Source organism: Struthio camelus, chromosome Z, assembly GCF_040807025.1.
Source record: "Struthio camelus isolate bStrCam1 chromosome Z, bStrCam1.hap1, whole genome shotgun sequence".
Lineage (NCBI taxonomy): Eukaryota > Metazoa > Chordata > Aves > Struthioniformes > Struthionidae > Struthio > Struthio camelus.
This window is the reverse complement of record NC_090982.1, coordinates 19702358-19714943: the sequence shown is the minus strand read 5'-3', so window position 1 is coordinate 19714943 and position 12586 is coordinate 19702358. Positions and strand designations below refer to the sequence as shown.

Below are 12586 nucleotides of genomic sequence, written 5' to 3'. Positions count from 1 at the left end.
GAAAGTGGGAAAAAGGCGAAGGCAGGGCAGGGGAGGGGAAGGATGTGGAAAAGAAAAGTAGATGATGCTGTGCTTTGGTTGTGCTCTTCCTTGCTTAAATTTTCACTTTCAGCCTCTGTGTGGTAGTAATATGGAAACCATTTTAAACACTAGATGGCCAGAAAAGGGGGAGTAGATGTGATTTTGGAGCCCAAATGCAATACAGGCAAAAGTCATATTTTTATGCCTATTTTGGCTTCAAATTGCACGTTCGACCTTGGTTCATTTTAGAAGAGTCGCCTCTGTTCTCTTCCCACGACTCCTTCTCCTCTCATTTACTTCCATGGTCCGTGTGCCCAGGGCTTGGGCAGTCCACAGTGTGGAGACCTTGATGGAGAAAAAACTTGATTACTGTGGTTAAGATTCACAAATATGTACCTACCATTCTGCTATTAATTTAAATCAGGCATTGGATTAATTTGAGAAAACTAAGGTTGAAATGAAAATGTATATGACCTAGCAACATGATTAAATAAAGTAGGTACCCCTTAATTCTGTCTCAGTGGCTTTTACTCATACAGTCTATTATCAAATATTACTACATGGTACGAGAAGAGTCATTATTTGGGAATAGGTACTACTCTTATCTTCCAAGGAAAGAGAAGTTGCTCCTTTCATGTTTTGGCAAGAGCAGAAATGGAATTGAAAATGTCTGGCCTAATTTCATGAATGAGATTTTCAAATTCAACATCAATCTTTCTTATTTATCAACTACTACTGAGAAGAAATGATTGCCTCAACCGGGCTACAAATTTCTCCTTATTTCTTTTGTTTTTTCTTTCCAACATTCTTTACTCTCAATCAGTGGGAATATGATGATACTACTGAACATGTGAGTAATTATTGACTGGCCAGCCAAAAAGTGTGTTGGATTTTGGGGTTTTTGTTTGGCTTTGTTTTCTTTTCTTTTTGGCTTGTTTGCTTGTAACAACCTTTCATTTTTTTGATTTTTTTTTTTTTTTGCCATTTGCACAGATGCATGTACTAACATTATCAATGTTTTTTTTCCTGTATGGCACTTTTTTCCCCCTCCTGGGGAGGGGCTTGTGGGAGGGTGTTGCTTGTTTTGTACTGTGATTTAGCATGATGCTGAAATGTACAGACCTGGTTTGTGTTTTCTTCTGTTTTAGTGGCTGTTACTAACTTTGCCTCACAAAGCAAAGAAGTTCCTCTTTAAAGATGTTACTATAAAAATAAAAAAAAAGGTGGTTAAGACTTGCCTAGCAATATTCACAAGTTTTTCTGTAATTATTGTAAGGCTGGCTGCTTTTCTTATAGCTGAAAGCTGAAGTCTGTTGAACTCTTTTTTTGGTAATTTGATAAATGTATTTTGTTATGCTTACCAGCAGAATTAGGAAAGCCAAATGCCCTGCAGTGTTTATGCCTAAGTGATATGTGTTTGCCAGATCCAAATCACATTTCTAAAAGACAACACTACATGCCATCATGTTTCTGTTACACTACAAAGCACTGTTTGTTTTAGATGAGGCTAATATGCTCTTCACTGTTTCAAAGGACAGTATAAGTTGTTTTGCCTTTTTACAGATTTATTCTGTTAACTTCAGGTGCAATTGCCTTCTGAAAAATCAAAAGTTTGTCTTACTGATTTTGGCCTTTAGGCTCAGTTCAGTTCTGAGACCGATTTTCAGGCTTTTTTTAAATGTATTTTTATTTTATTGGAGGCTTTTTGCCTACTCCTGATCATTAGCTTGTAACTTCTGTATTGCTAATAAAAGACTGAAAATAAAATGTCAAATTCTAATCTCATCTGTGCTGAGCTCACACCTACTATCTTGAAAAATTCATTTACTCTGGATAGTCTGACCCATAATTTTTATATTAACTTTTCATGGTTGTTGCATATGAAGAGTAAATGATTGCACATTTGCTATTTATTCTTGACACATAAATATACCATTTCTGTCAGCACTGAAATTTAGTGTAAATCTATTCAGCCATGTGAAAATGAAAAGGTGTGGTTACACATTGGAAGCTGTGATGAGTGGGGAAATTTGGGCCAGTCAGTTATTTCCCAGTACTGTCCTTTTGTATTGTTTTGTGAAACAAATATGTTACAACAATTCTTATGTGCCAAGTCAAGGTACCAAGACTTAACTTCCTCTGGCTTACCTTAAATTTAGCATGACATAAATTTAATTCATTTCAGGCTCCTGGCCCTTCAGCATCTTCTTGTGTGTGTGTGTGTGTGTGTGTGTGTGTGTGTGTGTGTAGAAAGATTCTCCTTGTTTTAGCATTTTCTCTTTGGTCCTGCTCCCACTGTCTTGTTTTAGCTGAAAAATTACTTGTGTAGCTGCTCTGGTTTGCTTAAGGGTCCTTCAGATTTATTCTCTGACCAGACCAGATTTTAGTGCTGTTTGGGTTAGTTCTTTGAGCCCTTAAAAGTGAGTTGTTTCTAAAATACTTTGAGATCTTTAGATGAGTATTCCTACCGGTAATATAGAAACCATTTTGGCACTAGATGGTCAGAAAGAGAGGACTAGATGTGTTACAGGTTGCAGTGAAACTATTTTGAAAGTAAAGAGGCTTTCTTATTCAGCTGAACCATATCTTATGAGGTGTGGATAGAGCTGCAACACTCTATCCTAGGGATTCTGTACCTAAGTCAGTGATGTCCAGTGAAACACTAAATCGAACTGAGTTTCTCATTTTTACACATACATGCATTTCACAATTCCCCAGGCTATGTATTTCAGAAGGGTTTATTCATTGTTCACATCACTAAGCCTTTGGCCTTGTGCCTTAAACTACCTGAGGCATGCTATTTAGAAATGTTCTGTCTTTTACTGCTTAAATAAGTGAAACATCTTGCATTATGAAATATTTCACACAGCAGGGTTTATTGGTGCTCTCAAATGCTTGCTATAACTAGCTATAGCACAAAAGTATGTGTACCATATGCAATATACAGGGGTTGACTGAAAGATTCTTTACTCTCTTAGAAAACAATACATTTTTAATACAATATCCTTTTTTTATTTTATCTTAGGAAATGATAATTTCTGGTCTTCAGCCTGAAACTACATACTCCCTCACTGTGACAGCCTATACAACGAAAGGTGATGGAGCCCGCAGCAAGCCCAAACTCGTATCTACTACTGGTGCAGGTAATACATACCCCTTCATCTTCAAATGAATCCTTAGACTTGTCGTGCTAGCTTTTTGCTTCTACGATTTGGAAGTCTTCTATGCCGTAGCAAGAGCCTGTAGGACACAGGGTTTTATGTTATTTGGCCCTTCATTTAAGCACACAAAAACAGAACTAATTTCTTCATTTGCCCATTTGCAGTCCCAAAAGCAGCCAAAAAGTGCTATTTAACTGTATACTTTCTGGTAGCTCTCCCATTCCTGTTAGTGTCATCTTAGAGCGGAAAAAATCAAGATTCGGAGCTAAGAAAGATTTTCAAAAACCTTGTGAAGGGCTTTCCTAATCTGTATGAGAGAAGCAATGTCAGCTAGAACATGGGAAGAACTTATCTATATGCCAGTTGCAACTTACCTCAGAGATGTGATGATTAAATGTAGGATTAGAAAACAAGAAATGAAAGTCCAGCCTGTGATTCCAAGAACAAAGAGGCAACTTGAGACATAAATTGGAACAAAATACCACATTGCAGCAGTGTTCACATTTGATGACATGAGAAGAGGGTTGTGTACTGGCTGGGGGTATCTGACTGCATGACCAGTTCAGCCAATTCATGTGCCATTTGGTGGGGTGAACTGAATTGCTTTTAGGTGAGGAACAGGGTGTTTTAAATTGAAATGGCTTGCTGTGGCACAGCTTAAACAAGTGATGCTTTCATAGTCTTAGTTCCTTTGGAACTCTTCATTTGCTTGGTTTGATAGTGTAGCCATTAAGAACATACCACTGTAATCATTGCAACTTTTGTAGGACCACAACAAGCTGCCATAATAATGATTTATTGTTTATGTAAATGCAGAGAATCCAAAAGACCTATGCATTTGTAATTATACACATTGGTGCATTTTTCAAAGCAAACACTGAACGTAAAGCATATGTCCTAGTAATTTCAGGAACGTTTACATCTAGTCTCTTCAGCTTCCTTAGGAAAGTCTCAATCTTAGTGACCAGATTTATGATGTAGAGTTGCATTTCAGATTTTATAATACTTTCTAATCACTTTTCTTAACAGATATTGAAAATTTCCTTCCAACCTCGCCTCAGTCCCAAAACCCTGTGGTTGAGCAAAAATGCAATATATATTTTTTGCTTATACTTAAGCTAGATTCAGGAAAAGCAACACACTCATCATTATTTTTAAAATTCAGTTCCCAATTTAAATAAATAAAGTTCTATTGACCACGATTTGCTTCTTTTCTAATCGTCATTATAGGCTACCCAAATCTGCTTGCAAAACTTACAATTTAGGTTCATCTCGTCTTTCTCGTCTTTATTCACCATTCGTGTTCACTCTTCCAGAATTACTGGTGCTTTGCTAGTGCTTCTGCTTTAGAAAGCCTAACCGTCCTATCCTATGTAAAACCTCAAGTGACTGAAGAGCAATTGAGAAGCAGAGGGTTTCCTGTGAATATAATACATGTTGCACTCTCCTTACCACGTACTTCACCTTGTGGCCAAATAACATGTGTCTCTGTTTTCTAGAACAACAGCTAGTTACCACTTTACTCCTTCCTACGAGCTACCTTGTATGAAGATCTCTCTGCCTTGCCATTGCAGCTAGCTGTGGTCGAGGTCTTTTTGTAAGGAAAATTCCCATACTGGTGTTTGATAAAGGAGGCAATAAAGACAGTATCAAGACTTTCCAGTTCACTGTTTTTCATGAGAATAGAGCAGACAGATGATGAAATGATACATTAATACTCCTCCCAAACAGAGCACCTTGGGCTTGCAGATACAGCCAGCTTTTGTCTAATTTGAAATTGACAGGAGGAAGAGTCTGTTCTAAAAAGAAGCTATTTAAATACCAAAATAAAACAAAGGAAGAATCTGACTTTCTGATCTAATTTTCTGAGATTTAAATCGGGTGAAGTTGTGTTAGAATGTATGTGATTATATCCATAAAAGATAACAGATATGAAGGAGAGTAAAGATCTAAATGTTTACTGATGAAGCTTACTGTTCATAAATAGTGACTTAAAAGCAGTTAAATAAGCAGTTAATAAGCAGTTAAATAAGTTAAATAAACGATAAAGTACTGCTCTACTGTGTCTGGTTATTGATATAAAAGCATAATTTGTATTATTAAATGGAAAAGAGTCACCAAATTCAAGTGAGCCTACTTTGCGGCAACTGCAGTTATTAGTGAAGTCACAGAAAGTGGTTAATATTTTCATTCCAGAATGTGATTTCCATTTTGCATTTACCTTATTTTCCTAGTTTTAAGAATTGAATGTAGGAAGAAAAGCTAATGAACATTTCTAAATCAAAGTTTTTAAAATGTTTAAATTTCTGATAATGGGGGGAGGAACAATATAAATTACATGTGATTAACGGGACTGATGACAGTTGAGACTTACTTGTCAGTAATATCATATAGCTTTGGTGGAGAATTTGATCAGACTTTTAACTTCTGTGTCACAGTAGCTGAATAATCTTACAACACAACAGCTTGTCCGTTATTTGAAATTTGCTGTCTGTGCTGGACAGCATCCTTGAAATTCAGACTTCAGGCTAAGCTTCATCCACGCTCACCTGTAGCTCTTAAATAAAAAGATTAATGCTTTAAAAATGTTTCCACCTAATATTTTTGTGGCTAGGAGGAGAAAATTTACTTGAAGACTGCTGGTATATTGTATAGCAGCTGATGGAAACAAATTGCTTGGGGTAATTTGGCAAAGGCAGTTTGCATGAGCTTCTGCTAGCAAAGTCATGCCTTTACAACTGGTTGATGTAATGATTCCTACAAAAGAGCGTCTGAGGGAGATCTTGCTAGACAGTGGACCATGGAGATGGACTTTACTAGAGGATCAAAGAATATGTTTTTCATGAGCATATTTATTTCATTTGGTTCTTGGCAAATCTGGGTACTACTCTCAGAAGAAATTTCTAGATATAGCTATTCCATGATGCTACTATGTATAGGACTTCACAGAATCCTGCCCTTTGTCTTGAAAGACTGTAATATTCACAAATGATGGTACCAACAGAAAATGTTACCTAAAAGCCATCTAGTAAAAAAAAAGAGAGAAAAATATTTTCTTTCCCTATCAACAATTGCTATATTAACAAAAAGGCAATTCATGCACATCATAAAATCACATAAATTCCATGTGAAAAAAAGGGAACATTGTTGTTTACTATTGGACAACATGAGTACTTTTGGATAATTGGATAAGCAATAATTGGATAAGCAAGCTCTATTAGTTCCCCTGGTCTAATCAAGAGCAAGTAGTAATTTCTTAGTTTATTTGTAGGTACCACTAAGGTTAAAAAATAGTTTGAACAGTGAGGCCTGCCATAAGAATAAAAGCAATTTATCACATTATTTAATTTAGTGACACCTTCCAGCAGTCTGTCCACTAGAAACCTGAAGGAGTTATTATTCTATTTCTGTAGCCTCTTCTCTTTCATATGCTCCATTGGCTTTAGTAATAGTTATAATACAGAGAAAAATACGGCCTGCAAAAGGCCTTCACAGCTTTTTTTTTTCTTTTTCTGTTCCATAAAGACTCATCAGCTGGGAAAAGTCAGAACTAGTCAGAGAAATATTCTTTACATTAAAGGAGGTGTAGGAAATAAATAAACTTATTGCAAACAAAATTCTTGAGAAGATATTTGGACCGCATCAGGACATTCGTAATGAAGAGTATTTGGAAAATTTATATAAAAATTAAACTAAAATTTTTAGGTAATTAGAAGCAATGTCAGGTCCCAAGTAACAGTTTATCTGGCATGCAGGTACAGGACAGCCTCCATTTTAGCATCCTCTAGCAGAAACCCAGGTCACATGCACTAGCCACTATTCTGTAAACTCAACCAATATGTGATAAGCAGGGACAATCAAAACATTTGATTCAAGGCTGTATTGCTGCTCCAAGCTGAAACTTCCCATGATGCTAGATATGATACATGTACTTAGAGGGGAATGATAATATTCCACAGTATATAATTCCATGATTGGTGAGGACAAGGTTGGCCTGACTATCCTTCTACCATATTTTAACTTTCAATGGCAAGATTTACACTAGACAAATTTAGAAACTTGTAATTTCTCCATTACTATTATAATTATTATTTTTTCCATTTACAGGATGGCAGAAATGTACCTTGGATTAAGTTAATGAATACTTATGACAATACTCTTTTTTTGCAAGCAAGGATTGTAAGTGAGACAGATCCATTCATGAGATGTCTATTTTACTCCTCGACTTCTGTTCATAAGTCCTGTGCCTCTGAATGTTCTCTGTATTTAGAAATTATGGAAAGGGAAGAATACATCAAACAATAGATGGCTTTGCTATTCAAATCCTGAATGCTGTATGACTCAATAGTGCAGGAAGGCAGACATTATTTCTTCCATAAGATAGTAATTGAAGGAAGAGAAAATTCATCCCTATTCCTGTTAAAACAAAGTTCAAGAATTGTATGTGCAGTTCAATTTGTATTTATCATCTTTTAAATAACATTGTGCTACAGTTCCAGGCAAACCTCGGCTTGTGATTAGCCACACACAGATGAACACCGCTCTTATCCAGTGGCACCCTCCCATCGATACCTTTGGCCCGCTGCAGGGTTACCGCCTGAAGTTTGGTCGCAAGGATATGGATACATTTACAACCATGGAGTTCTCAGAGAAAGAAGATCACTTCACAGCCACAGACATTCACAAGGGAGCTTCTTACGTCTTCAGGCTATCCGCTAGAAATAAAGTGGGTTTTGGGGAGGAGATGGTTAAAGAGATTTCTGTTCCTGAAGAGGTACCCAGCGGATTTCCCCAAAACCTCCACTCGGAAAGCTCCACTTCTACGTCAGTTCAATTAACTTGGCAGATGCCAGTCTTGGCAGAGAGAAATGGCATTATCACGAAGTATACCATCCTGTACAGAGATATCAATGTCGCTTACCAGCCAGTTGAACTCCCCGTTGTTCCTGCTGATACCACTATGACACTTTCTGGCTTAAAACCAGATACCACATATGATGTAAAAGTACGTGCCCATACAAGCAAAGGGCCTGGTCCATATAGTCCAAGTGTCCAGTTCAGGACACTACCCGTGGATCAAGGTAGGATTTGTCTGCTTATGGCGTTGACCTTTAAAGGAATGTCGGTCTTTGGATATCAGTGTTTTTGAAGCTGTAAATAATACTGACCGGCCCATTCATAAAAATAGGTTCAACAAACACAAAAGGTAAAGTATGTAAATCTTAATATGTTTTGGATGCCTTAGAATTCAGTTGTTCCTTGCCAAGCAAGTTCTGGCTAACACCTTCACAATTTTTTCAGGTAAGGAAAATGTACATATGAGTTGGCACTAGATGAGAGGTTTGTTAGAATGTGATATTTAAATAATATGAAAAAACAGGTGGGAGAATTGAAATCATGTTGGCTTTTTGGCCTAAATGGAAAGCTAATAATCGCAGGTAGCAGTGGAAATATGTCAAGTTGTAAGCTCAAAGATGCTGTTTATATACATTGTTTCTTTTTTTCCAGCAGTGTTTGCAAAAAATTTTCATGTTAAAGCAGTAATGAAGACTTCGGTTTTGCTGTCTTGGGAAATTCCAGAAAATTACAATTCAGCCTTGCCTTTCAAAGTAAGTTGCTTTCCATTTTTAAGACAAATGTAGAACTAGAATTCATCTGGTTAAGTAGCTTACTGAATATGTGGATTTTTTTTTTTCGCTTGTGCTGTATTTAAAAATGGAAACTAATCCATATTATTGATCCAAGCACTTAAATTCTGTCCATTGGCAAAAAAACCAAACTTTCCACCTTTGTGGCAGTATTTTAAACTGCCTGATATTAGTTATCATGCCTGATGTGAACTTTTTGCTCACTTGCAGCTCATTGCTGCTATATTTCAGACTACATAGTGAAAGAAAGAATATTTTTCTTTTTTTTTCTCCTCATCTCTGTAGTGGCTGTAACTGAGTACCATTTTCTTTTTATCTCCTCACATTTGCGAAGACGTACTTTTGGTTTATAACTCTTTTATGCCACTAACTATACTAGCCAGATAAAGAGACGTAGTGTAATTTGCAGTCTCGCCTATTGTTCTTCTGCATCTTTCCCCATCACTTTTATCATATCAGGCAAAAACTAGCAAATAGCAGTATTTTATGAATGAAATGCTGCAGAAACCTTTCTGACTATGCAGTGTGAATGAAAAATTCAAGTTACCTCTAAGGACAAGTAAGTGTAACCCCCCCCCAAAAGGCCTTGATATAAATGGTAGGTTCAGCCAAAGACACTGAATTTGAGTAAGTTGGACTGAACTTTAGCAGTGTTTACTCTACTTTAAATGAATGTTTCATTCTTTTTTCCCTTGAAAGCAACTAGAAAAATTGTTGCAGTAGTGAATCCGGTGCTATTTTACAACCTAAAATACCTGATGTCCTTCATTTTAAATTCATAGCTAGGTTCATTCCTAAATTCAGTGTGACACTGTCAACTGCCTTCCCTCAGTGACTAAAGACACCTTGGATTTATGTATTAAATTAGATCCTTTATGATGATGGGAAAATGGTGGTGGAGGTTGACGGACGTGCTACTCAAAAGCTGATCACTAACTTGAAGCCAGAGACATCGTATTCATTTGTGCTGACAAACAGAGGGAACAGTGCTGGAGGTCTTCAGCACAGAGTAACAGCAAAGACCGCACCAGATGTGCTGCGCACCAAGCCAGTCTTCATTGGAAAGACCAACTTAGACGGCATGATAACTGTGGAACTTCCAGAAGTACCTGCAAATGAGAATATAAAGTGAGTTAGAGTTCTGGAGCTGGAGAATGACACTTCACTGTTTTCATCTCCAGAGAGATGAACGCTGTTGTTGTTATCTTCCTAATTATACAGGAGTTCCAGTCGTGGACCAGGGCTTTCTACTTCATGATGTTATAGAGAGCTCTATACACGCTGCAGTAGTATTTGAACTGATAATGAATATAAAATTATCACTTCCTTATGTATGTAAGACTTGAGTAAACCGTGGATGGACATACGTGGAGAAAGAAGGTCCTTCTGTATACTGTAATGTCTTCTCAGAGCAGTCTTAACGTTTTATCACTAATTTCAAAGAGTACAGAGAGATTAAGGAAACCAGTTTTGAACATTGTGCTCTCTCAAGAAGAAACAGCCATCTAAGGTCCAGCTGCAGCACCTTGAAGTACTTGGTGCTGGTCTCTCCAGAATTCTGTGGAGTTTTAGATAATCATTATTTCACTAAAGTTATTTCAAATGAATTTGTTTTGAAAAAAATATTATTTTTTTTAATAGAAAGCAAAATCTAAGGTGCTGTCTGCTAGCCCAAGTAAGAAAATTTACTGAAAACAATGTGAGCATTTACTAGAGGGCACTTATATTTTTGGTTGAAAGATGTTGTGGAGACTTAAGCAGCAGAAACAGGACTAAGGAGCTGACAGCACAGGGCCAGCAGGGATTAGAAAGGATAGACAATAAGGACTTACCAAGAAAACATGAAGCATGGTACAATCAATAAGTGTTATTGCTCTGCCTATAGAGATTCTTGCTGGTTTGTAAGATTCCCATGTGTAACGTAAAGGAAATGGGGAGGAAAATGAGCAAGTCATTAAATATTGTTGGGGATTCAACTTGCCTTCTCCCTGGTGTATTTTTACTGATGGCTTTGTAGAAAGCTGCTCCCCTTTTTCATTATGGACTGAGGTTTTTGAGGCAGGTGAGGTCAAGAAAGAAATGACTTTGAGACATTAAAAGGATGAAAAAGTGAAAAATGTAGCCATTATCATTAGATTGAGTAAGAAGCAGTCAGTAACAAATGCAGCTAAGGAAGACTGAAGATGGAATGAGTCAAAAAAGATTTATGAGGCAGGACTGTTACAGAGAGAAAAAAGCTCAGGATAGATGGTCAAACAATAGCAAAAAATGGCAATGGAAAAAGACAGTACCTTTCCTTTTATGTAGTGTAAAAAACTGAAAGGCAGTAAGTGACAGCAGCAAAAACATATTAAACTTAGGAGTCCAACTGCTGCTTTTGCAACTATGTAGCTCCTCCTTTTACACGTATTTCCTATGATGATGTGGTCTAGCATGAGACAGAAAAAATAAATGGTTGGCTGGGCGCTTGGAAATCTGCACACCAACACAACTACATACTGAGCAGAAAGGACTTGCTCCTTCAGACACCTAATGCTTGCTAAAATCAGTGAGATTATAGCAACTATAATCTTTGTAAGTGAAGAAAAATTTTGTACAATCATTAGGTTGACATTTTTACAGTTGCTATTCACATATTGCTGCATTATATGCTTATGGTTGTCTCTGTCTTACTACTAAGTCCTATACGCTGAGAATATTTCAATAATATTAATCACACAGAAGGTGAAACAGTTAATGGCTCGCTCTAGTGAATTATAAGTAAATACTGATGGGATTTAGGATGATGTTATAAAAGCCTTCATAATTTATTAAAGATGGTGGAAGTAATTTTCATTACTTGAGTGTTTGATGATGATACAGAGTTGAAATTGCAGCAGAACCCTTCATATGCTAAGTAAAATGGATATGTGTTCCTGGTTTCACTTCAGCTGAGCAATTTCTGCATGTTCCTTAAATATTTTGATCTAATTCAAAGCAGTTTTTATGGGTAGAAGACAATGCATCTTTCTCTGAATCTCTCATATATATTTAAAGCCTTAGGTAAAAACAGAATTTTATGCCAGACTTTGGTGCTTGTAATATTCAGTAATCCAGGCAATATCAAAGGAGACCCTCCTTTCCTCCCACCCGCTATCTGCCCCCGCAACCTCAAAATGAGATAAGCAGACACATAATGAAATGAATTTTTTAAGGGATGCTGCATTTTCTAGAGCTAGAAATGACAGAACATTGCTATCCTTCCCAATTTGTAGCACTGTGTATATATAAGTTTCATTTTCCACCTTTCTTTTGGTGAACTAGCACTTTCAGCTTTAACACTATTCTGCATGTACTGAAAGTGTATGCAACAGTCTTAATGGATGACCAGATTTAGGAGTGGAAGGCATGCATGAAGAAAGTACAAAAGAGATATTTGCATGCCAAATATACCTTGACTGATAAAAGTTTATGAAAACTCTATTGACTTTAAATAGTGGGAAAAAAGAAGATAAATAAGATAATGCAGTGCAGTTCACCTAGCAGATTTATCTTAGACGTATGAGAGACGCATAAGAGCCAGTTCTTAATTGTCTTAGTTTTTGGGAATCTGAAAAAATGGTATGTAAGCTGTAGTTATTTAATATTGGAAAAAAATGAGCATTCACTAAGATTTGTTATTCGTATTAATACGTATGTCTGTTAATGTCATGTTAACATTATATCTAACATAACATGGTATGTCCAGGTAAAGAAGGAGATTTGCTACATAAAGGT

At 36.6% G+C, this 12586-nt stretch overlaps 1 protein-coding gene across 39 annotated transcripts in view; it reads left to right on the top strand.

The window, feature by feature from the left end:
- PTPRD (protein tyrosine phosphatase receptor type D) overlaps positions 1-12586 on the top strand; it is a 1218182-nt gene that overhangs the window by 1098108 nt on the left and 107488 nt on the right. For 16 of the 39 annotated variants that reach the window (XM_068927738.1, XM_068927755.1, XM_068927750.1 and 13 more), the window contains 5 exons: positions 845-871; positions 3047-3164; positions 7676-8263; positions 8691-8791; positions 9699-9958. In XM_068927738.1, coding sequence (XP_068783839.1) covers positions 845-871; positions 3047-3164; positions 7676-8263; positions 8691-8791; positions 9699-9958 — 1094 coding nt within the window. The remainder of the gene's footprint in view (positions 1-844; positions 872-3046; positions 3165-7675; positions 8264-8690; positions 8792-9698; positions 9959-12586) is intronic. The other 23 variants (XM_068927756.1, XM_068927777.1, XM_068927752.1 and 20 more) reach the window with 5 other exon arrangements.